The sequence below is a fragment of the Vanessa tameamea genome, chromosome 31 (genome assembly GCF_037043105.1).
Source record: "Vanessa tameamea isolate UH-Manoa-2023 chromosome 31, ilVanTame1 primary haplotype, whole genome shotgun sequence".
NCBI lineage: Eukaryota > Metazoa > Arthropoda > Insecta > Lepidoptera > Nymphalidae > Vanessa > Vanessa tameamea.
Window position 1 is genome coordinate 4045293 of NC_087339.1, and position 26939 is coordinate 4072231.

The 26939-nt window shown below is 35.9% G+C and overlaps 1 protein-coding gene across 5 annotated transcripts in view; it reads left to right on the forward strand.

Annotated features, from left to right (window-relative positions):
- LOC113394099 (segmentation protein cap'n'collar-like) overlaps window positions 1-26939 on the forward strand; it is a 120458-nt gene that overhangs the window by 19810 nt on the left and 73709 nt on the right. For 3 of the 5 annotated variants that reach the window (XM_064220130.1, XM_064220133.1, XM_064220132.1), the window contains exons 1-4: window positions 3676-5357; window positions 14789-14863; window positions 16204-16350; window positions 18756-18801. In XM_064220130.1, coding sequence (XP_064076200.1) covers window positions 4266-5357; window positions 14789-14863; window positions 16204-16350; window positions 18756-18801 — 1360 coding nt within the window. In that variant the 5' untranslated portion in view covers window positions 3676-4265. Of the gene's footprint in view, window positions 1-3675; window positions 5358-14788; window positions 14864-16203; window positions 16351-18755; window positions 18802-26939 lie in introns of those variants that run through there. The other 2 variants (XM_064220131.1, XM_064220134.1) reach the window with 2 other exon arrangements.

The following is a 26939-nucleotide window of genomic DNA, read 5'->3' on the forward strand; positions in this document are numbered from 1 at the left end:
GGTGTTATAATTTCAGAGATTTCGTGATCAATCAGTGAGAAGTATTTCGCTTTAATATAGACATAAGATCATACATACGTATGAAATTAAAATTTTTGCCCGTCGGTGCTCTATCAGTTTGTTATCTTTGCTTGTAATTAAAAAAAAAAACGATCAATGGACATCTTGTTTAAATTTAAGTCGATCTCGATTACAAAGAAGTCAATTGTATTCAATATGGTAAATCGACGTATCGAAAAAATAAAACTCTGACTTTATTTAAATTTATGGGATTTTCTGATATATTATAAATTTTACGATATTTTTGCGTCAACTATTAAAAAAAAAAGTAAACTCTAAAATTGTTTTTTGTTTATACTCTGTGCTAATTCTCTTGAAATCACACTCAACCCAAACATAGTTATATAAAATCTGTGTGTTTCAATGACAGATCCGTCATCTTTAAGTCTTTGTCTGAAAGTACAATGTTTTTTTTTTTTTTTTAAGATTTGGCGCGCATCGGTAATATTTTATCTTGTTTCGTCGTTAGGTTATTTTCATTTTACGTTTCGTTAATGCGTTGTATACTCAAGTATATCGTAAAGTTATTTTTATGACAATAATAAGGTTGTTTAGGTGATTTTTTTTACATTTGCTAGTACATTAACTATTTATAAAAGAGGTATTAGTTAATTTATTGCGCATAAAGAGTATATAAGCCTGAGGCGGTCAATCAAATTCGGTTTGAAGGAAGTTAGTAACCCAGGAAAAGATTGGACTTTATTACTGGGCTTTAAGTAACTTATAGCACAGAGTTAATATAAAATGTCTTCCGAAAACATTTGATGTTGTTAGCAAATTTTTACTAAACATAGTATTATTGTGTTTAGGTTTGAAAAGTCTATAAATGTAATTACGTGTTACAGTCGAACCTCGATTATCCGAACGCTGGCTTATTTTAACCGTACGTTTAAGTATCCAAACGTTGGCGCGTTGCAGCCGTTCGTCAATTAAAAATATACGATTTAAAAAAATACGTATTTAAACATAGAAATTGGCTTTTTTGATCTTAAATAACCGTCTCGATTATCCGAACTTCGTTACCGAATATATAAGGAAAGGCAATGTCTATGGGTGTTTACGGTCATTTAACAATGAGGTTCATTTATTTTGAAATTTTTGAAGGATTAATTGCCAAAATATTGTAAAACACGCATCGCGTTACCTTATCACGTATTGTTACATGACGTAATTACGATATATCATATAGCATGATTACTGATACACGTGTGTCTTGATGCAGTTGACTTTAGCGCCAAGGATTGCAAAGTTGCAACCATCGGTTCTCGTTAGCTTCTCGATCGACTCAGTCGCTTGGTGTGAAAATGTCCTGAGTGTATTTTTGAGTAAAATGTAAATTATATATTAAACATTTGAAATAAAAAGTCACTAAGCCGTAATGCTTTGTGTTGTTCTGGTTTGAAAGGCGGGTGAGCCAGTGTACAAGGTTAGTGGCGCGTTGGCCATGTAAGGAATGTTTAATATTTCTTACAGCGCCTATGTATATGGGAGTCATTACCACTTACCACAAAGTTGCCCCTTTGCCTATCTTAAAAAAAAAAATTTTTTTCTAAAATGGCCGGCTTAAGTTTGACATTATTACAAGCAATATTACGCGAAAGTTATATGTATAATATTACATACAAGTTATATTCTATGCGTTACCTGCGCGAAATTTATAACATTTTATAACATACAAATCTTTAGCCCCATTATACATCCCCAAGAGGTGGAATAAAAATGATAAGCCTATGTCCTCCCCCAGAACTCAAACTATCTCCATAGGAAATTTCACCAAAATCGGTTTAAAAATCAATTTTATTAAAATTATTCGATTTTAAAGGCAAATCATTGTAATAACCAAAAACAGTAAACATTTCGACGATCTACACCAACAAACAGAGTTAAGAATGTCTAGAATGTTCTGGAATATTCTCAATTGATCTGCCATTGTTTCGTATGAATCGTAGATTATAGACTTTTTTTTTAACTATTCTGGCTTTTATTTGTGCCAAGAGGGCACAGATTATTTCGTCAATGTCACGTGCGATGGAGGAGACACGATGGAGATTGAACGGTGCGGTCGAGGTTACAGGTTTAATTCAATTTTGAAGGCATAGTAGTAGTTGACTCTCTGTTAACCAATAACCTAAAACAACACAACAATAAATAATTAGATAAACATAAATTATTATTAAGATAACATCACAAAAATATTTACAACTTAATTTTATTACGCTCAACTGAACACAAACTTTAACAAACATTCAACATTAATAGGGCAAGGGACTTTTGGAGGGACGTCGTATACGGGATGGAGGGGTTTGGGACAAGAAAACAGTATATGGGATAAGGAACCTCCGTCTAGGCCACGTTCACACAAAGAGTGATCTCTGACTCTAATTGTACAAAGACGTATGTGCTCCCAGTACATTTCAAAATTATAATTTGACATTGACATCTCGCGTATAATACGCGCGATCTAAATCGACCGCTCTGAAGTTCTCTCCGGGACGTTTGTACGTCGAAAACAGTTATCCATAGTCCACTGTTTACGTAATTGTAACCGCGTTATATGTTTATTCGTACACACAGAAGCAATGAGTGAAAGCTGAATCAACGCAGTCATTCGTGACTATCTCTCTGGACAACATAGATTGCTCGTTTTGTACGCAACGGAAATGTTCGAAATTTACTTGGGTGTCACCCACAAATGAGATATACCGCCGAACAGTACTCAGTATTGTGCGTCCGTAACGATGATATGTATGGTGACCACCTACCATCACATGGGCCACCGTTTTATTGCCGTTGCCAAATTATGAACTATAACATAAAAAAGTGGGGCCCGAAATTTGATATGTCAATCTTCTAAGCATCTGACTAATAGTGTCTATCTCTTTTCAGACTAAAAAAATAATTATAAATAGTTTAAAAAACTAAAAAACACGGTTTTAGCACGCACTAAAAATAACAAAAGCAAACCCTTTCATTTAATACCCATATCATGGGGGTGCATTTCAAACAGCCAGTCCGCCATCTTGGGTAGGCCGCCATATTGGATTTGTAATGACGTTTCTTAGCTAGACATGTATTGTCATCAGAACTCATAGCGTGAGCGAAATTTCATCCTAATCGAAGACCGGGAAGTGGGTCAAATTAAGATTCCAAGATTTTCTTACATACATAGTCACAAGTGAAGCTAACATAAGCGTGTTAAAAATATATACTGTGAAGTTTTGATAATTTTGTTTTGAATGAATTAATGTAATAACATCGTAGCAAATAAATATATTTAAAATTCGAACATATCTAATTAAGTTTTTTTTGTAAGTTTAAAGTTCATATTCTATTGAAATTGTAATAATATAAATGTTTCGTTGTCTGTGGACGGCTGGATTAAAGGCCAGGCAGTCTGGTCATTGAACGCCCGTATGTAACGTATGTTATTCTTTATTTCGTCGCAGTAGCTCGTCGAGCGTCACGGCGCGCGCGCGCGTCGCGTCAGTTTACGAACAAAGACATTGTTTCGTGTTGTAACGCGCGAATCTTAAATAAACTCTGGAATTATTTCATTTCAAAAGTGGAATTGGGTGTTTTATAAGGTCGTCTTTTTAAATAATGTGTTTATTTTTTAAAAATAAAACCCCCTTTCAATTAGGATTTTAAATTAGTGTTATTATCAATTGATGTCAAATGTTAATGAATTCTCGTAATTAATTCAGTATTGAGGAAAGTTTTATTTAAACATGTGCATATATAAGTTGTGCGTAATTCAATAATTTGTTGGTCCATTTTGTAATTAAAAAAAAAAGAAGTTTATCCCTGGTATCGTATAAAATAACATCCTTTGTTAAAGACTGCCCGTATTCAAGGTTACGATGTTGCCTACTTAGGTTTACACGAGGACTAGAGAACTATTTGGCTCGAAGCCAGTGAGAACTAAAAATTTATCCTAGTGATTCAGTGACAATGTTCCCGTGGAAAATGTGCGCGGAAACTGAAAAAAACGTGCTCAGGTGTTCGTGACGGTGCGACAAAATGTCACCGGACAAACGTAAAAGGAAAATCAACGAATATATAAAACAAAACATACACAACACCCGGACTTGATTCTAGCTCAGTGATAATAATAATAATATATACATTTTTGATTATGATCTCATTAATTTAGTGCTCAACCATATATAAAGACTGAATAAAAATAAGTTCAACAAACCTTAACAATGATAGCGTTGAAAAAACTCTACGGCGACGAACTGCTCCGGTTGGCGTTAGTTCTAAGCCTCCTGAAAGCGAACCCGGATGACTACTTCGAGCTGGAGACCCAGCAGCTCGCTGGTCTCCACATATCAAACGGATCTGATTGGTCCCTCGAGCAGGAAGCGAGGACGCTGATCAGACCGAGGTTCGTCCACCCGAAATCCCTCGACCACATACTGGTTAACTACGAAAGACAATTATTCGAGGAGTTAAATTCTCTAGGTCGCTACAATAACTTTGTAAACAATGACCGGATGTGGTATAATCAGGGTTCGATTCATACATATTTAGTTAATAATGTTGCGACCGATACAGTTGTGCCGGGACTGTCCCAGGAGGCGGTCCACGATGAGAACGCCCAGGACAATGTCTCGTCTGATGATAACGTCGCACAAGAAGTGAAAGTCGAGGAGGAAACCCAAGCGGACCAGCCCGACGCTGTCGTAACCTTATCAGCGGACTTCCTCCAAAATCACACGGAGTCGGACATATTTGCGGAGATATCGAGTCGATCGTTCGATGTCAATGAGTTTCTGATACCCAATGAGATGCAGATTAAGAAGGAACAGGAATCTGACGAAGATCTCGTCGTAAGGGTCAAGAAAGAAAGAGATGACGATGACGACCTATACAGCGATAACGCCATCGACGATTATGTTCCGTATTTCTCGGCGAAATCTGGCAAGTTGGAAGTTGGTGAACCGAATTCGGTCTTCCATCAGAATATCGCAGATCTCCAAGACTATGAGGAACTGTTCGACGATGTCAAAGAACTCAAGAACGGCCTGGAATGTTTGGACGTTAAGCAGCAACAAGAGAATTTGGAACAGTACCTTTTGGAGAATACGCCGTTGGATACAGAGGCTTACGAATTGGCGCCAATGTTTGAAGAGGAATTGGTGTTGGACGTGAAGAGAGAAAGAGCTAGTACGAGTTTTACGTCAGCTAGTTCGAGTGGTGTGAGCGAGATGGATACGTCTTCTGTTTCCGAAATGCCCGATATTAAATTGGAGCCGGATGAAGGTCATCACAGTGGGGATGAGCTTACTCAGGAGGTGAGTCTTTTAAATTATAATCACCCATATTTTATTTAGTGGGTCACAGTTTTGAACTACGAGTAAATTCGTGTTTATGTTTTTTATTGTATTGTAAACAACAGCATTTGCCAAATTTTTTGCTCATTTTGAAGAAGGCGTTTAGAAATATATATGTATCTCTTTCTGACGACAATGTGTTCGTATTTCGGGCGAAATTCTCCGTCTCGTTGAAGTCCATTTCGTTAACCCCCGACGCGAGGGGTTATTAATTCGGAGATTTTGTATCTGTCTGCGCTTTCTCAAACGAATTGTCTTAATAAATTATTATTGTTTAATGATATTCTCAGAAATATTTACCGTGAAATTTTGTTGTTATATAGGCAAAGCTATCTCTTGAGATATATCTTCCTGTACAGTACAGTCAGCATAATAAATTATGAGATAACTAAAGTCTATTCCAATAACAAGAATACCAAAGACAAATAAACAATTTTGACCTTGAATTGACGCGATATCATTGGTCGATCTTCTGTAATCTATGATATTCATAATGGATTTGCGAATAAATGACGTTTTGAATGTCTGCAAAGTTAATATTGAAACTTTGGAATTACAGTTATTTTTAACTTGGCCCAGTTTAAAATTTTTAAAGCTCATGTGAAAACATTGACAAATGAGGCGTGTTACTCAATACAAGATTATAGTAACAGCCTCTAAATTTCCCACTGCTGGGCCTCCTCTCTGAGGACAAGGTTTGGAGTTCATTTCACCACGCTGCTCCAATGTGGATTGTTGGACACACATGTGGCAGAATTTCGTTGAAATTAGGCACATGCAGGTTTCCTCACGATGTTTTCCTCACCGCCGAGCACGAGATGAATTATAAACACAAATTAAGCAAACGGAAATTCAGCGGAGCTGAACCCGCAGTCATCGGTTAAGATGCTCGCGGGCCACTGGGCCATCTCGGTTCAAGATTTTATGATAAAAAAGCTTAATTTTGTATCTGTTGAGTTCCATGCAGGATATTGGAGATAGTTTGAGTCCCGGGTAGGATATAGGCAAATTTTTATAACTAACCCCAGGGGTCAATATTGGGGGTGACTTTTTACGTATAATAGATAGTTTTTTTTTTTATATAAAAGAAAGTTTTTACTGACTTTTAAAATAATTCGTCTTGTATCACGTGTCACTGAACTCGAAAAATTGGACCGATTTTGATGATATTTTAAATAAATAAATATTGGAAAACATCACATACATTACTCTGATCCCAATGTAAGTAGCTAAAGCACTTGTGTTATGGAAGATCAGAAATAACGACGGTACAAACACCCGGATCCAAGACAACATAGAAAACTAATGAACTTTTTCTACATCGACTCGGCCGGGAATCGAACCCGAGACCTCGGAGTGGGGTACCCATGAAAACCGGTGTAATACTCGACCACGGAGATCGTCGTTTTGTGTTTGAGTGGATGAGGATGGTTTGCATTGGATCCGATAGACGGCACTGCTAGAGCTATAGGGTTGGCTTTTTTGTGAATTTTGAAATTTTTCCTTTGAAATGCGAGACTGAGTCTGTTTATTGTGTGGTCTGTGACACGCTCACGTCGTGACTATTTAACTTACGTAACATCTTAGTTGCCAACGTTGGTGGTGAATTGGCGATGTAAGGAATTGTTAATATTTCTTACAGCGCCTTTGTCTATGGGCGGTGGTGACCACTTACCATCATTTGGCCCATATGCTCCTCCGCCAACCAATGACATAAAAAAAATAAAAAAATGAAGTTTTTTGTAATAGGACCTCAGATAGCTTGCAATTATATTTTCTTTTTGCTTAAAAAATAAAAATAAAGTATTATACCGGTGGTAGGGCTTTGTCCTGTCTGTGTTGGTACCACCCACTCAACATATATAAGGAAATACTTGGACGTATTGTGTTCGGGTTTGTATGGTGTGTAAGCCAGTGTAATTACAAAAGGGACATCACAGTTGTCAATTTTGATGGTGCATTGCTTATGTAAGAAATTGTTAAAATTTCATACGTTAATCTTTATGGCCATTGGTGACCACTTACCATCGGGCGGCCCATTTGACATTAAAAAAAAATACTTCACACCTCCTTGATGTAATAGTATTAATTAAAAAAAATCTACAACTCGCCGAAATATGCGTATTGTTGACCTTGTCTGGGACCTCAAGAATTTGAACGTCTCTCACCCAAGCGGGCAACGCGCTCCGGATCAATATTAATAGGACCTTTGATTTTGCTGTCTGCAAGAATTAACTCCAAAATTCACTCTAAGATACGATCGTGAGACATCAAAAATGTATTATCGGATTTTAGGACTATTCAAAAAGTCGATTATGCAGGAATTATAGTTAATATATGTACATTGCAATATATTATATATATTTATAAAAAAAAGTGTTGCCACTATAAACAAATATATTAAAATACAAATCGAATGTATTTTGTTCAAGTAAACTTCACAGTGAAGCGTTTTTGAATCGTCCATATTTAAATTCTGCCACCGTTTCGGATACAGCCTCTAGAGATGTAACGGCAAGGAACTCGCGTAGTTGCTCTTTTCCAACAAACAGATACACAATGCTGTTATGGAACCCGAGCCTAAATCCAGGCGTTCGTTGCGAAGATTTATTGATTATATAGTCTTAATAAACTTTTTTTACATTTTTTACATTAGCAGCCTGTAAATTTCCTACTGCTGGGCTACGGCCTCCCCTCCCTTTGAGGAGAAGGTTTGGAGCATATTCCAGCAGACTGCTCCAATGCGGTTTGGTGGAATACACGTGTGGCAGAATTTCGTTGAAATTAGACACATGCAGGTTTCCTCGCGATGTTTTCCTTCACCGCCGAGCACGAGATGAATTATAAACACGAATTAAGCACATGAAAATTCAGTGGTGCCTGTCTGGGTTTGAACTCGAAATCTGGGCCATCTCGGCTCGGATTTTTTACATTTGTTAAATGGTACATTGGTTACGTTTCCCGGTATCTTATTATATATGCGTATACCCTTGGCCAAAAACGTTCTCTGTACCGTATGCAAACGGAAAGTAGGGGTTACAAGTTTGTTATTATTTCTTGTATATTAAAGTTTACCTTTTATATTTATAATTTAGTAATTTGCATCGACATTTATCGTTTATTAGTAATCTCTATAGTCCTTAAAAGCCAAATATTTTTTTTTATTTTTTACATCGTTTGACAGCTGATTGGAGTGATTTCGGTTGATTTTCCTGCGTGTATTTGAATCTGGATGGTTTAGCTTGGATCCGCTAAGTGGCGTGGCAATCGGGAAGTAAATAATATTGGTGGCAGGTACGTCAGGTACCACCTGATGAACGACCGCCGAATATTAAAACTGGCTATAGGCCCAAGAGATATAAGATCTTGTTCCAAAAGTCGGTGCATTTTACAGTGTAGATGTCTATGGATGTTGTGACGTTTTACTATGGGGCGGACCATTTGCTAGTCTGCCTACCGAAAGTTAATTTAACAATAAAAATAGTTTAATCAAAAATTTAAACAGCCAGAGGATAAATAAGCGTGGAGCTGATGCTCGTCGACTTCCAGGCAGAATAAATTACATACATATATAATTGTATTTAAATAATAAGATTTTGTGTTTTAAACTTTGAAAAAGTTTCTTGCCGGATCTTCTCGGTAGAATCTGCATTCCGACTTGATAGTAGCTTTACTTTAAATAGTTTGTTATATGACGATTCAAAAGTGCTTGTAAAAGCCTACTCGAATAAAGTATATTTTAATTTTTGATTTTGATGTCCCACGCGTGGGCGAACTTGCGCTTAGTACCAAATGTGATTATTTATATCTTAACGTCGCAGTTGATAATAAAATTTGAAAGGTTAACGAACTTTGATAAGAGCAAGTACTTGGACAGTTTTAATACCTATATTTACCAACGTCTTAAAGTAACCGGATTTCTAGAGGAAGACCTTTTATCTGTGACGATGTAATCGTCCTGACCGATTTCGGCTACGGTGGACTATCTCAAGAACCGATATGGCCTAGTGGCTAGAACGCGTACATTTTAACCGATGATTGCGGGCTCACGCCCAGGCAAGCACCACGCAAATTTCATGTGCTTAATTCGTCTTTATAATTCATCTCGTGCTCGGTGAACTCTTTTCCACTTCTTGATTACACAAGAGGAAGTTTGTAAGTGGTACCGGTAACCGAGAAGCTATGGGTAAACCGGCTGCCACGGTATGGGCATGTTGGACGCATGGCCATGCGGAGGAATGAGAACCATGTTGTGAGGAAGGTCTTGAGCATAGACCGATGACCAAAGAAACGATGGATGGATTGTGCGAAAGTCGATATGATTAGAAAGAATGTTACTTGTGAGATGACGTCCGACAGAGCAGTATGGAAGAAGAAGACATGCTGCGCCGATCCCAAATAAAATTGGGATAAGGGCAGGAGGATGATGACACTCTCGTAATCTGATGGGACGGCAAATCCAACCAAACAGTTCAGGTGCAGGACCAACGGCTTTAAGTGCTGTCTAAAGCATATAAGTGTACTGAATTCCAATTTCCAGACTCCATGCTAATGAGAATTTTACAACGGAAAAACCCCACATATTATTGGCTCGACTTGGAACTTGAACCGAGAACCTCGGGATCTGTAGCCTTATATCTAGCTACTAGACCATGGGGTGGTCAATTATTTGTAATGCCTAACTGAAAAGGCAATGGTTCAAAATCATTTACTAATATTGTACACGTTAAAAAGGTCAACAGAAAAGTCCGCGCTGGTATGTCTATCTCTTAGGGATAGCCCACAATGACCATTTTTTATCTTTTACTTTTTACGAGAAATAATGGCTTATTTACGAAGCGATTTTAAGCAATACAGTATTAATCCTTATCCAGTTAAGTACCTTAAATACATTGTGCATTTAATATAGATCAATATGACCCTTTACAGCGTGTAATTTAAACGAATATTTTCGAAGATATTACAGATTTAAAACGCAGGGACGTAGCGGTTTGTATTGTCTAATTACAAAGAGCTGTGAACGTTGTAAGACATTCTGTAGTATATTTAGTAGTAGTCACATGGCATTCTGTGACTTCACGATCGTGTTCTGCGGTGAGATTCGAGTTTAGAGCCCTACTGATTCCCGTCGATAATGAGTTCTAATAGTTTGTGAGTACAGACATTTGGTTAGAGTTTCTTGAGCGTGATTGCCTTGATAAAAATCTCTTAGGAAATTATAATCATATATACGCAGATCGAAAACGCATGACGCTTTCAATATAATATATAAATATGATCTCATACAAAGTATGTTTGTTATGTACTAATAATGTGGAGTATAATTTGTTTGTTTGTTTGTATACTATATTCCAACCATAAGAGAACAGCCAAATAAATAAACATTAGACAGCAAATTGACGCGATGTCATTGGTCGTGAGCTCGATTAGTTTATGATATTCGCTATGGATTTGCGATTGGCGTTTGAACGTTGACGAAACTGTTATCGGAACTTCGGAAGTAAAATTAAAGTGGATATAAGTAGTTAAGTGTAACAGTGTTGTGTTATAAACAGAGATATATTAATCATAAACTCTTTGTAGTGTTTATAGCTGAGTTATTAGCGAATCGCATGGAATACGTAAATCTAAGGTTTGTTTATCTTTATTCCTACTTCGATTGGAATGGGCTTTAATCTACAGAACTAATGGTCAAAATCTATAATAATTTCACGTCGATAGTCTAAATTTGATGCGTCGTACTTATAACCTTCTGCTGGGCTAAGGACGCCTCTTCTGTTGAGGAGATTTTCAGCGAATTCAAACACGCTGCTTCAATGTAGTTCGGTGTTTATAAATGTGGCAGATTTACCGTATCGTCATTACATTTTTTACATTAACAGCCTGTAAATTTCCCACTGCTGGGCTAAGGCCTCGTCTCCCTTTCGAGGAGAAGGTTTTGAGCATATTCCACTACGCTGCTCCAATGCGGTTTGGTGGAATACACATGTGGCAGAATTTCGTTGAAATTAGACACATGCAGGTTTCCTCACGATGTTTTGCTTCACCGAGCACGAGATGAATTATAAACACAAATTAAGCACATGAAAATTCAGTGGTGCCTGCCTGGGCTTGAACCCGAAATTATCGGTTGAGATGCACGCGTTCTAACCACTGGGCCGTCTCGATTCTTATATAACAATATTATTTACTAATAACTTTTCTTCTGGTTTATATTTTATGAGTGAGTCATTACAAAGAAAACTCGTCGCGTAATTTGTTAGTCACCCTACATATATACAGGGTTATTGGTAATTCGACGGATTCATATTGACATAGTATATTAACATATTCATACAGACATATTGGGTATTGTTTTTAATTAATTTTGTGTGAATTTTAAAGAGCGAACTATAGTCCGAATTCGTTCGTGTTCGAATACGAATTTCCACCAGCGTCCTTTGTGGTCATTTTATATCGGTTGTTTTGAAATAAGATCCTAGTTGTTTAAAATTTTTGGAGAGCTGATAAAACGGTTATGTTTTTAAAATAATCTGCAGGACAAGTTTCTAACGATTTTTTTTTGTTTTTAAGGCATTTTTGTGGAAAAAAATTAAAAAAAAATTTGAAATAATATCTTTTTCCGTCTCGCATTTTTAAATTTGGACCGATTATTATTGTTTTAGAATTGACAAATAATCAGTGTTTTTACGTTTTCCTAAAAAATAATAATATATATCCGACTTCGTACGGAGAAATAAGTTTTTATTTGTTTGTTGTGCAAGAAATCTTCGAAGCAGATCGCAGCGCCACCTAGCGAGTTCGATCTAAACCGTACCCACACAAACATTCACAAAACAAAATAACAGTTAAGCAACGGTTACATACGAGTAGAGACCTATAAAATAAATAAAAAATATATAGTTATTGACATGATTTATATAATTTATAATGCCTACTGTGTCTTATAAATTAATCGTGAACGTTTATTTACAATGAAACTACCGCCATATTGATCTATTAGGTTTGACAGGAGGCGGCCATTTGCATTTACGCTTTCATTTTAATTTAAAATCGATTTTAATTATATGAATGAGCAAATTTTAGATTAATTCGATTCATAGTAACTCATTCCTACCTTGTAATACTCATGTTTACTTATCGGTCATTGAAATCAACGACGTATTCGTTAATAGTAACCGATTCGAAACCTAATCATACAGAAAATATGTTCGAATATTGGGCGTAGCAATAATTAAAAAATATACAATGAAATTTCGACTTTATACCTATATAAATAAAGGTGGAAACGTGTGAGATGTTTTATTTTTAGTTTTTTATAGAACATTTAGCGTTAAAAACGTAAATTTTCAACCTTGGTTTGCCTTGACCGCCATCGACCTTGTATGTACTTCCAGCAATCATATGTTCTAAATTTCTAGAATGTTATTTATAAATATCGCGCAGCGCCATCTGTTGAGTATAGTACTCACTACTCATTGATAATATTTCTCACGACATCCTTAAAATATATTTAATTCTCCATTTATTTTATTGAGATGGTTTTGTTGAAAAACAAATATTCAATTTTAAATTTTAACTGTTATAAGATTTAAGAATACCTTTAAACTTTAATTTTAATGCTTAATTTTAATTTGTTAAATATTAACATCTGGTACTTATTGAAAGCAATAGTATTTCATAACGCCATCTGCTGGCGAATAGCGTTATCATAATATAATATCTAGTTATTACCATATTTTGATTATAGATGGCGCTCTTAAAAAGTAGCGCCATCTAGTGCTTAGAACTTTGCTTGCAATTTGATATAGATGGCGCCTTATGCTTAAAAAGTTGTATTTTATTAATATTTTTTTACTAAATAACACAGAGCAAATACATTTAAGTATTGATATCATCAATTATGTAAATATTATTTTACTACAGACATTGTGAAATAAACGTTTTAAATATTTATTGTGTCAATAGATTCCCTCGTGTTACTTACTTATTTAGTATTTGTTTGTATATTTAAATAAATTTATAGAGTCTAAGTTGATCGAATACATATATTACGTATTTAAATCAAAAACAAAAATAGAATTATTTTAATTTGAAACGTAAACTAAAATTTTAAATTTACATTTTCGTAAATAATATCAACTAATTGATTATACGCTAATTTTATACAATGTTAAAGTTGTGACTTATATAATGTTTACAAAATATATAACACACATTTTATTGTACATAATATAAATACATGATATGTGAATAACATTAATGTATTACATATAAAACAAAAAACAAGTTATTCGTAATTAAAAATGCGTCATGCCGAGAACCCGACAGATTAAAAAAGGCGGTAAAGTTGCATCAAATAAAATTAAACGTTCTACATTTGACATAAAGTTCAATTTTCAATAACAATTCAATATTTGTATTAGTATTAATTTTATCAAAGTTCAAATATGTTATTATCAGCTTTATATTTATGTGGAAAGAGTTCAATTTATAAAAAATCTTAGTGTAGTTCTTATTTTATGCTTTTGTTGAGTTATTATTTGAATTTATGGAATTTAATTTTTTGTAGAAAGTATTTGACTTTAATTTATGTTATTGTTGTTTTTTTTTTAATATTAACAAAATTAGATTTAAGGGTATTGCATTATACAGTCTAGTTTTTAGTAATTTTCATTTTAACTTCCATTTAATTTTCTTAGACATTGATATTTTTTTTTATCTATTTTAACTTACAGTCCATTGTATTAACAATAAGAATTTCGTGGGATTTGCTAATAACTCTGCTATCGGCACTGCTGTCTTTGTTTATAACACAACACTATTACGTACGTATACACGTAAAGACCTATATTTATTTTAATAATAATTTTACTTCTAAATTTCCGATGACAACGTCGTCGTCATTAAAAACGCCATTTTGTTACGGATCACAGATCAAACAGATTTCGACCAATAATGTCCTGTCAATTCAAGGTCGAAATTGTTTATGTATATATGTGTTATATTAAACTTTAGATCTATATCTATTAATATTTAAGATCTTTTTATTTTATTTAAAAAAAAACACCGGACAGATAGAATAATTTTATTTTTAAATTTCTTGCCGAATCATGATTATAGATCCAAGGGACGGTTAGTGGTGTATTGGCGATTTAAGATGTGGTTAATATTTGTTACAGCGCCATTGTCCATGGGCGATGGTGACCACTTACCATTAGGTGGTCCATATATTCTAAAATAAAAGAATCGAGCGTTCTACTTACGGATGAGGCTACGAATAACGTATTTTGAGTATCGTATCGTATTTTGAATGTATACAACGGATAGTTACAGGTCTATATATTTTTTAATTATACTTTTTTTTTTTAACATTTTTGTTTTCTTTCCAGGACATGGACCTCATCGAGGTGCTGTGGAAGCAGGATGTGGACATGGGTTTCACCATGGAGGACCCTGTTCAGCCGGTGAGTAAAATTAAGCAATAAATCAACTGCTGGGTTCGGAGCTAATTCCACAATGCTGTTCCAAAGAAATTTCGGCACGATGTTTATCACCACCGAAACTCAGTGGAGCTTGTCGGGATTCGAACCCGCAATCGTCGTTTAAGATGTATCGATTGAGCCGATGAATTGCGTTATAAAATTTTTGATTGTGTCATAAAACTTGACTAACGGAAATGACTCTGTCTAAAAAGTTTCCGCGGACAATTTTAAACTTTTAATTCAAAAGTTTCAAAGTTTACACTTTGGTTATTATTAAGTGTACATAAGTCGTTTCGTAACTGTTAGTGTATTTTGTGTAAATTTTCGATTGTTTCGTTGGTCTGCTAGAGTCCAGGGTTCTGGTTTCGGACTCGGAAGTCGAACCGATGCAATTTTATGGGTTTTTTCTTGTTCGGAAATTCACAGTTACATCTGAATTTTACGATTCTCTGCCTCTGAAAGCACGTGAAGCAGTTGGTTCTGCGGCTAAACTTACTCCAGTCATTTTGGATCAGCTGTTCTATTCGATTAAGAGATTTGGTCGTCAATTATACGTGTCAACATTCATATCAAACGATGCATAACGTGGTATATATCCTTTGATATTTATCAGTGAACCCTGGGAAATAACAGGTTCGAGGTACAGTCGGGGTAGGAAAAGGGGTTAGTCTGAAGCTCTCCCAAACACTTGGACAATGTTCTAAGACAGCTGCTTTGGATCTATTGTTATTATTTATCCACCGCTGCACCATCAAACCCCATAGATAGGGTATATCCCGCCGCTTTTGCAGGCCAAGGAATCGCCACCTCTTCCCGGTGCCGATGGAACCACTCATCGCACCTCACGTCATTACATTAACCGTCACTCAAAATAACGGCCGAATTATATTACAAGCGTGTTTATTCTAATTGTTGTAAGATTGCAAGAAAATATATGACTCTGATAGACTTTGACAATTCAGTAGAAGATATCATATCTAATTTAGATCTTGTAATGACTAATTAGGCCATTAAAAAGGTTTCATATTGATATGACACTATACGTCCAAAGATGTTACACTATTTTGAACCAAGTTATCCATACTATGTTAGTTTAATTTTACATGCACTTGTCTGTTTAGTGCTTTAGTTTCAAAAGGTACAAAGAGTTTACGACTTGATAAAGGAATGAATTTGAAAACTGACGAAGGTTTTCTTACTCTGACTGTACTTCTTTGCTCGTAAGATTTTGCGCTTTGATGATGTAAGGAATGGTTAATATTTACAGCTGTGGTGACCACTAGAAGCATAAAGGTATTAATTAAATCTCTCGTTCTAAACAGGAGGGCCCTCAAGCCAAGAAGGTGAACTTGAACGACCAGATCGATAAGGAACTGAAGCTGGCCGAGGAGAAGATACAGAAGAAGAAGAAGGAGGAGTGCGAGAAGATCGAGAAGGTGAAGGCTTCTCTTCTGGAACCAGATAAGGAGGTGAGGGCATTTGTAGCTGAGTTGTTCAACTGTTTAAATCTTATAGTTTTATTGTAGGCGGGTTTCGTGTATTCGTAACAGTTCGGCTGTCACTAATAAATATCGCTCCGAATGTTCTAGACTCATATTTCTAACTAGCCGTTCCCGCGACTCCGCGCGCGTTTGAACTTCATCGTTATTGTTCAGTTCGCTGATTGATTGTGATTATTATTATTTATTTTATATGGTATTCTGAAATATGTCTGTCTGTTTGTTCCGGCTAATGGAACGGCTGGACCGATTTTGACGCGACTTTCACTGGCTGATGGCTGATGTGATAAGGAATAACTTGGAATTATAAATATAATAATTATAATAAAGTCACGCTGCAATGTCCAAATACTGTCCAGGACCGCGCGCGGCCCTGCGCATGCCACCACTCCGTCACGTCGAGTGTCTCCGACCAACGACCCAATATCACAAAAGCTGCCCAATGCGGAATTAATAAGTTACAGCAATATCTTCGAACTGAACGATAACAGAAAGCCTCGGGCACAGTTGGTATTTAATGTAGCAATTTGATAAAAAAAAAAAAAAAAATGTCGCTTAAAGTTGAGTTAACTGGAGCGAGAAAGAGTTATCCGAGCTTCCCGTCTCTTTCTCGCCCTCTCATTCAATTGTATACGGTTCTATGTAATGTTATTCTAACTTTTTTTTGTTATTGTTTTAATTCACACGTGATATTAATAACTTAAAAGAATTATTCTCAAAAATTGTCAATTTACTTCGTTCCGTCCGGGCGTCAGTCGACAGCCGTCTTTTTTCTTATGTTTTTGCAAAACGTTACACTTAAAGAGAGATAAGTTAATTGTTTTTTTTTTAATGCTAGTTGGATTTTTTTTTCGTCGTTTTGCATAGGACGAAAATCAAATTGTTACTATTGAAAAGATCTGCGACCGGATGTAGTCGACATATTTAAAACACGTACGAAAATTGTTTGCCCGTTAAGGTCTGGAATAGCCTCTCCAGCTATATGAGTACCTTCAAGTCCAGAATGAATAAATCTTTAGGCAAGCGCGCTCCACCTTAGGCTGTTTCTTCCATCACGTGTGATTAAAGTCAAGCTCTAATTTTAAAAAAACCGATTGTGCCTACGTACGGACCAAAATCAAAATATACTTTATTCGAGTAGGCTTTTACGAGCACTTTTGAATCGTCATTTAAGAAACTATTTAAAGTAAAGCTACCACCGGTTCGGAATGTCGATTCTACCGAGAGGAACCGGCGAGAAACTCAGTAGTTACTCTTTTTCAACGTCTAAAAATACAGTCGTGTTAGTTAAATACAATCTCCCTTAACAGAGCTTAACATCCCTGGCAGTAAGTACTGAGTACTATAAAATATATATCGAGCCGCCAGTACGAGACCGTCACTTGTGCGAAAACGCAATTTTTCAGGAGAAGCATTTTAAAACTTTGACATTCTCGAAGCGTCGCCATGATTCGCGCCAAAACCATAATGACTCACGCCGTCTTACGGAAACTATGAGTTACGGTTATTGCACCAAGTTTAGGGTTGATTTACTTGGTGGTAGGGCTTTGTGCAAGCCCGTCTTGGTAGGTACCACCCACTCATCAGAATCTACCTCCAAACAAAGCCAGTGTAACTACAGGCACAAGGGACATAACATCTTAGTTCCTAAGGTTGGTGGCGCATTGGTGATGTAAGGAATGGTTAATATATCTGACAGCGCTTTTGTCTGACCGGTGGTGACCACTTACCATTAGGTGGGCCATTTGCTCGTCCACCTTCCGATATCATAAAAAAAACATTACGCATTTAACTCATTTTTTCAATTTTCGTAAAAGTGACGGTCTGGCACCGGGGCTGCGATATATAAATTCAACTCAATACTAATATGTCAAACGTAATTATAATTTTGTTAATTAATTAATTGTTCATAAACTTAGTGCAGTATTCTTTGATATATTTCGAACAACACATTGTATCCGTTTGAAAGTAATTTCGTAACATTTGTATTACAAACAAACATATTCATTGTAAAAGACAGCATTGTAAATCCGTTTATTCGAAAAGAGCAACTGTGCTAGTTTCTTGCCGTTTCTTCTCGCTGGACGCTGTATCCGAAACGGTGGTCGTGTTTGAATATCGACTAATAATACTTACTATTCATTAAAAGAATACTTTGTAGAAAAAAACGCCTGGATTCAGGCTCGGGTTCCGTCACGGGACACTAATTATTGTAAATCTGTTTACTTGAAAAGAGCAACTACGCGAGTTTCTTGCCGTTTCTTCTCGCTGGAGGCTGTATCCGAAACGGTGGTCGTGTTTGAATATCGACGATTCAAAAACGCTTCATTGTGACGTTTACTCGTATGTATGTTAACACAATACGTTGTCAACAGGAGGATCCGTGGGCGGGCATGTCGTACACCGTCGACACAGAGACCGGTGAGTGATTTATTTACTGTATCCGTTTTGATAAGGTTCCAGAGTTTTGAGAGATTTCGTTTCGTGTGTGCAGGTAATGTTGTGGTTGTTTTGATGGTTAGCTCTGTAAGGACTCTGTGTAAGGTTGTCTGGTTAGGTACTCGTTGGGTGTGTCACCACCAAACAGTAATAGTATGTGTCTGGTTTGGTGAGTGAGCCAGTGGGAAAGGTTAAAGACAGAGCCGGATCTACCATATGGCTTTTTGGGCTTTAGGCCAGGGCCCCGTGGATTCAAGGGGCCCCCAGCTTAGTCAAGGCAATGTCAGAAATAGACGACAATGCGAAAGAATCCATAACTTTATTAAATTAAACAGATCGTATGGTTTGCAGCGCTGCGAGTCCTGCAATTAATCAAACCCATTCAATTAAGTTAATTCAAGTCTACGTTCAGATATGTCTTAGGTGGGCCCCTAAATAGTGCTAGCCCAGGGCCCTGGTTAAAGATCTCAATGTCCTCCAGCAATCCGATGGGACGGCTTGAAAGTTATGCGGAGGACGAGGCTTGGACGTCAGTGTAGATGCTTTCAGACACCGGTCTGCAACTGAGGATTTAGGTACAGAAGATCTTCAATAACTTTACAATGTCCTGACTCAAGATTCGAACACACCACCTCGTGATCTAAAGCCTCTTAAGCCAGCCACTTGACTAAAACCGACATAGTTTATTTTATAGTTTTTGAATACTTACTCATAGCTGTAAAACTACGAATCGTAACGAAATATCAATAACAGCGATGTAGGGGCGTTTAGGGCGAGTAAATAAGGGCGCAACCCTTATATAGAGGGGTGGGTATGATACATTCAATTCGGGGGTGAATTTGTAGCGGTAGTTATGCGATCCGGTTTTTTATATAGCCAATTCGATGAAATATTGTCGTAAATATTTATCTTTCTCTGTTCTGACTTAAAAAATATACATTTGACGACCTCCGTGGTCGAGTAGTGTGTACACCGGTTTTCATGGGTACGCCACTCTGAGGTCCCGGGTTCGATTCCCGGCCGAGTCGATGTAGAAAAAAGTTAATTAGTTTTCTATGTTGTCTTGGGTCTAGGTGTATGTGGTACCGTCGTTACTTCTGATTTCCATAACACAAGTGCTTTAGCTACTTACATTGGGATCAGAGTAATGTATGTGATGTTGTCCAATATTTATTTATTATTATTATTATTTATATTAAAACATATACACGAATTTTAGTATGTAAACTAATTTCAAAATGCTTATGTTTATGTGATACTAGTTGTCTGCCGCGGTTTTGCTTGCGTTTTGGTGTTCGATCGTTAGGTGTTAGATAGATAAAATTATCCAATGTCCTTCCTTGGAGTTTAAGGTTGCTTGATACCGAATTTCATCAATTTCGGTTCAGTAGTTTGGCCGTGACGAAATTAAACATGAACTATGTGATTGCTTGGGTTCGAACTAAAGATGTTTCAAATAGTCGGCGTCTAGTCGGTATTTCTTGATAACATGTATACAGGAGGAATGTTAGGTTATTTGACTGGTTTTTAAAATCCATTTTATATTATTTAGTAGAGGTCAGGGAACCCAGTATAAGTTGTTTTTTAATTCTAGTACATATTTACTGAAAAATATCAAATTAAGAATTCCATATTTAAATAGCGCGCGAAAACGCTACTTTGACAATATGGCGCTGCAATGGGGTCGGTGACGTCACCTGCCTGTGTTGTAATCTGTGGCACATATAATCCAAATACAGTAGGCAAACGAGGTTAACAAGCGAGTGACGTCATCATAAGCACGACCGATCGGGAGCGTTTTGTGTCACGTGATAAACGTGTAAAAAAATGCATTTTTATTTATGGATTTTTGAATAAATTAATTATTAGTTTCAACTCTCGTTAGTAAATAACCGTTTTTAAACTCGTAATATATACATAAACATAATCAGCCTGTAAATTTCCCACTGCTGGGCTAAGGCCTCTCCCGTCGAGGAGAAGGTATGGAGCATATTCCACCACGCTGCTCCAATGCGGGTCGGTGGAATACACATGTGGCAGAATTTCGTTGAAATTAGACACATGCAGGTTTCCTCACGATGTTTTCCTTCACCGCCGAGCACGAGATGAATTATAAACACAAATTAAGCACATGTAAATTCAGTGGTGCCTGCCTGGGTTTGAACCCGAAATCATCGGTTGAGATGCACGCGTTCTAACCACTGGGCCGTCTCGTAATATCAACGTAATATATACTGATTACAATAATTGACAATTTATTTTTCGCATAGCGTATTGTAATTTGTCACTGGTCACACTTGACCTTACGTGAATCGTTTTCTGATTGACATTTACAGCCTTGCCGTTTCATAAATTCAAATCATTTAGATAAAAAAGCGTGGAGTTAATGCTTGTTGACTTCCATATATAATTGTATTTAACTAACATGACTGTATTTTTAGAAGTTCTTCTCGGTTGAATTTGCATTCGGAACCGGTGGTGGCTTCACTTTAAACAGTTTGTTAAATAACGATTTAAATGTGCTTGTAAAATCGTACTCGAATAAACTATATTTTGATTTTGATTGTTCAAAATAAATCCGAACGCGAGTCTTTATATTTGACATGATTAAATTTTAAACTCGTAAGCTTTATTTTAATTTAAATTTATTTATAATACAATTATGTTTACATATCATTACAGGACGTGGTTGTCCCGTAAATATTTAATATAAGTCTCTGCGTTATACATGGGACAGTCCAAGTGGCTTTAGTTGTGAGTTCACTCACTGCAATAAAACAAACTGCAGAGCCGAGATGGCCCAGTGGAGAGCCGAGATGGCCCAGTGGTTAGAACGCGTGCATCTTAACCGATGATTTCGGGTTCAAACCCAGGCAGGCACCACTGAATTTTCATGTGCTTAATTTGTGTTTATAATTCATCTCGTGCTCGGCGGTGAAGGAAAACACCGTGAGGAAACCTACATGTGTCTAATTTCAACGAAATTCTGCCACATGTGTATTCCACCAACCCGCATTGGAGCAGCGTGGTGGAATATGCTCCATACCTTCTCCTCAACGGGAGAGGAGGCCTTAGCCCAGCAGTGGGAAATTTACAGGCTGATTATGTTATGTTTATGTTATGTAATAAAACAAATCCACCCTGTCGGCTATGACGTTCAGGGTACGTAACTTCGGCGTCAGTGTCGCCTTATTAATAAGTCAGTCTCTGTACGAACGACCGGCAAATATCTAGTTAGAGCCCGTAATCATTGGTCAATATTCAAATTTTGTAACCGCCGAGCCGTCTCGTAATAAAATCGTAACATGTTAAAATTAAAAATCTTTGAATTTGAAACGTATGGATTTGAATAATATCACAAAAGATCACATTTCGCCTAAACAACGGACGGTAAACGCTGAATCACTTGACAAACGATGTTCAGTCGAGGCGGACCCGCCCCGGCTTGTGGTGTAATTTGAGAAAAAAAAAAGTTTTTTTTTTTTTGATATTCCAATTCTTCTTCGAATTTTAAATTTATATGTGTATATATATATTTTTGACGACCTCCGTTGTCGAGTAGTGTGTACACCGGTTTTCATGGGTACGTCACTCCGAGGTCCCGGCCGAGTCGATGTAGAAAAAGTTCATTAGTTTTCCACGTTGTCCTGGGTCTGGATGTTTGTAGCGTCGTTACTTCTGATCTTCCATAACACAAGTGCTTCAGCTACTTACATCGGGATCAGAGTAATGTATGTTATGTTGTCCAATATATATGTATATGTTTAAATTGTTTTTTATAATTATAATTACATGTATATAAGACCCAATTAATACCATAATGCTTATAGTTTTAAAGTATATTTAGGTAAGAATAGTTTACCTTAATATAATGTTTAATAAATAAACACACATTTATATAAAGATTAAACCGACGTACCCGCAATTAAATCTCAAGTGGAGCTCACTCTAAGCCCAATGGTGGGGCTATAAAAGGATCTCGCTACTATACAATCGGATACTGCGGTTGCACCCTGTTAAAACGTCATTGCCAACCCCCTCATGAGTCGTATCGTGATCTTCACCAATATTATAAATACGAAAGTAACTCTGTCTCTACGTTCGTCACGAAAACACTGAACCGAATTCGATGGAATTTCTTACAAAGTTTAACTCCCAGGAATAGGCATAGGCTAATGTCTAAAACTAGAAGTAGAAATCGTTCTCAATGAATGGGCTATCTAAACAAAACGGTTATTCTAAATCGGACTATAAGCTTTTGGGCTCTATATAACGTTACTAGCTATCCGCCCCGGCTTCGTTCAGGATTAACGGTAAAGATGTCTCCCATGCCTTCAAGGAGTATCGTAATTGTTCTGAAGATTTATACAATGTGAATGAATAATTATAATAACTGATCCTCCCTCGTGATTCGCTCCGGCCATTATTGAAAACCGTATGAAAATATGTTCGGTAGTATTTGAGTACAGACAGACAGTCCCAACGAAATTACTTAGTTTTATAAGTTATAGTTTTAATTAGAATAAGGCTAGAGTCCAATGTAGTTATTATATTCTAAAAAAATGAAAAAATGTTTTTTTTTTTTTTTTAATAAATATTATACCAAGACACAAATACATACAGACATGTCAAAAACGTGTTTAAATCGATTCAAAAGGATTTCGGAACGTGTGTATTTGTCAAAATTGAAACCTCTTTGAATCTAGACGGACGTACAATATTAAAGTGAAACAACTTCATATATTTAACAATGCCTGCTGTTACATAAAAACTCAATGCTGGAAGCCTTCACAAAGGTACAATACACAGACTATGTTCCATAATATCACCAATTTTTATCCATAAAAAAAGGCCAAGGTATTAATCATAAGAACACTGCCGAAGACGATGACTTGAAGAAATGTTTCTGATCGAATTCGGCTGTCACTGTTGCCGACAGCCATTTTATGTTGACCTGTCGTTTTAGCATAACGATCTTACACCATTCAGCCTAATAATAAGTATGAAATATTTTCAAATAAAAAAAAAAAAGTTCTGTTCGTTTATTTTTATTATAACGTTATTGTCAACGTATTATTTAATAATAATTGTATGTACGTACATCATAGAAAACGTGGATTTTAGTATTCGTTCGTTTTCAGGCAAAACTTTTTTTTTAGTTTTTAATGACAATTTATTAATTATTTTTATATAAATATGAACAAAATTGAATCATTTACTTTTTGAATCATTGATATCTACAGAGATTTATCTTGAGTTGCTTTTGACCACATGCCGGGTACAAGCTATTAAAAAAAAAAAAAACTATGTACTGTTGTAATGTTCTCGCGTTCATAAATACAGTGTAAAGTGTAAATCTGATTGAAGTCATTTCATTACACGAATAGACGTAATATTTATTTTCTGAATAGTTTTTAAATTGTTTTGTCCCTTGAGTATTACACCGTACAGCCTGGCTGACCAAATATTTGAGACAAAACATAATTAATGTAAAATTAACTTCACGACTAGTACTAGTTTTGTTTTTTTTTTTTTTTTATTTTGATATCTAGTGTATGTATTTATGCTGTACGTAATATTGTTATGAGTCGCTGTACGACCACGTATAATAAATAATTTAACTATGTAAACCCTTTAAAAAACTCTTTGAATTAGTTTAAATGTTAGTTAATAATAATATGTAATTTTGTTAATTTAAATATCTTTTAAATATGTACTCTAAAAATGTTTTTTTTTTTTTAATGCCTGTGCTCTGTAAATACGATTTGTGACAAAATAAATGTAATTTTATTCAGTATTAAAAAATAACTGTCAAAATTCAAAAATCGAATACGAGAAATTTGTATCGTTTCCAATAGTCGAAGTTAACCAAAATGGCGCGTACCCAAGTGTCAGTTTATAATGGCGATTTCGTTCTCATTAAATTGTTCGTATCCTTTTTCGAAATTTTTAAAGATAATCGACGTTTATTATTGGCTTTTTTATACCCTTTGTTAGGGTTTTCGAATCGAAATACGATATTAATTTTAATGATTTCAATATGGCGCCATTTTGTTTTAAACTTGATATAAATGTAGATGAGTTTGTTGGATTTTTCTGTTCTGAAACGGAGCTAAATTTGTTTGAAGAGTTGACGGTTTCTCTATTGGTTAGGTAGAACAAAAATTTCGTAAAATTTTATACGTAAAATATTTCTTTTAATTAGGTTTTTTGTATATATTATAATTTAAGCTACCTGTCCCGGCTTAACAAGGTACATTACGTTAAATACATTAGCAGCCTGTAAATTTCCCACTGCTGGGCTAAGGCCTCCCTCTCCCTTTGAGGATAAGGTTTGGAGCATATTTCGCCATTTTTTCGCAAATCCATAGCGAATATCATAGACTAATCGAGCTCTCGACCAATGATGTCGCGTCAATTTGCCGTCAAATGTTGTTTATTTAGCTTTTCTCCTCTCATGGTCGGAATAGACATATGTATAATCAAAGGTCATATCTGTCTGTAAGTTATGACGTTTTCGAATAACGCATCCTAGACAATTCAAATCGTCATCAAAAGGAGTCGTTTCTGGTACATATAAACCGGAAATTAGCCAACTCCGTATAAACATAACATTATTTACGTATAGCGTTATCCAATGGCAGCAGATATATACGCGAATCGGCCTTTGAATTGAATTGAATTGCGTTATCATTGGTCGAAATCCGTGTAATCTCTGGTATTTATCGTGGATTCGTGAAAATATTTTGAATATCGGCGATGTTCTGCAGCACAATGTGACCGAATAGTGTTGTGTCTTCACTACATATGATAAAACAAAGTCGCTTCACGCTGTCTGTCTGTCCCTATGTATGCTCAGTTCTTTAAAATTACGCAACGGATTTTGATGCGGTTTTTTTTAATAGATAGATTGATTCAAGAGGAAGGTTTATATGTTTAATACACGCACAATATAGTAGAGAAACACTTATTATTTTAGAGGTTTCTGAAGTGATGTCGTAGATGAACACATTTTTGCGCTTACATTGCAAACGCTGGCTGAACCCTACGAGATAGATCAAAATAATGTCCTACAGTATTGTACACCTTAAAAAAGTCTTCAAAAAAGTCCGCGATGGTATATGTCTATCTCTTAGGGATAGCCCACAATAACTATTTTTTATCCTTTACTTTTTACGAGAAATAATGGCTTATTTTCGAAGCGATTTTAAGCAATACAGCATTAATCCTTATCCAGTTAAGTACCTTAAATACATTGTGCAATTAATATAGATCAATATGACCCTTTACAGCGTGTAATTTAAATGAATATTTTCGAAGATATTACAGATTTAAAACGCAGGGACGTAGCGGTTTGTATTGTCTAACGACTGAAAAACTGCGAACATTGTAAGACATTCTGTAGTATATTTAGTATCAGCATTGCACCCGTGCGAAGCCGGGGCGGGTCGCTACTTACTAACATTAAGAATGAGGAAATAACTATTTTAATTATATTTTATTTATAATTCACATGTTAACTATTTTCATTTAATTGTGTTACATTTGTCATTAAAACATGTAGTAGCTACTAGTGGTCCTTAAATAAATAAATAAATAAACTGTCTGTCTGTTACGCTTTTAACGCTAAACCACTGAACCAATGGTATGATACAAGCTTTTATTATGGCATTGGTTGGCGGATGAGCATATGGGCCACCTGATGTGGTCACCACCGTAGTCATAGACAATAGCGCTGTAAGAAATATTAACCATTCCTTACATCACCTATGCGCCACCAACCTTGGGAACTAAGATGTTATGTCCCTTGTGCCTGTGATTACACTGGCTCACTCACCCTTCAAACCGGAACACAACAATATTGAGTACTGCTGTTTGGCGGTAGAATATCTGATGAGTGGGTGTTACCTACCCAGACGGGCTTGCACATAGCCCTACCACCAAGTAAAACAAGGAAGGAGGCTTGAACCCCAAGGAAGAACAGGTTACTTTTTTATACCTTAAGCTATGTTAAGTTTCGGTCAAATAATTATACATAAAAATATATTGATCAAGAACTGATTGTACTGATGTAGCTGAGCTATTTAGTAAATCACATATAATATAATAAATAAATATTG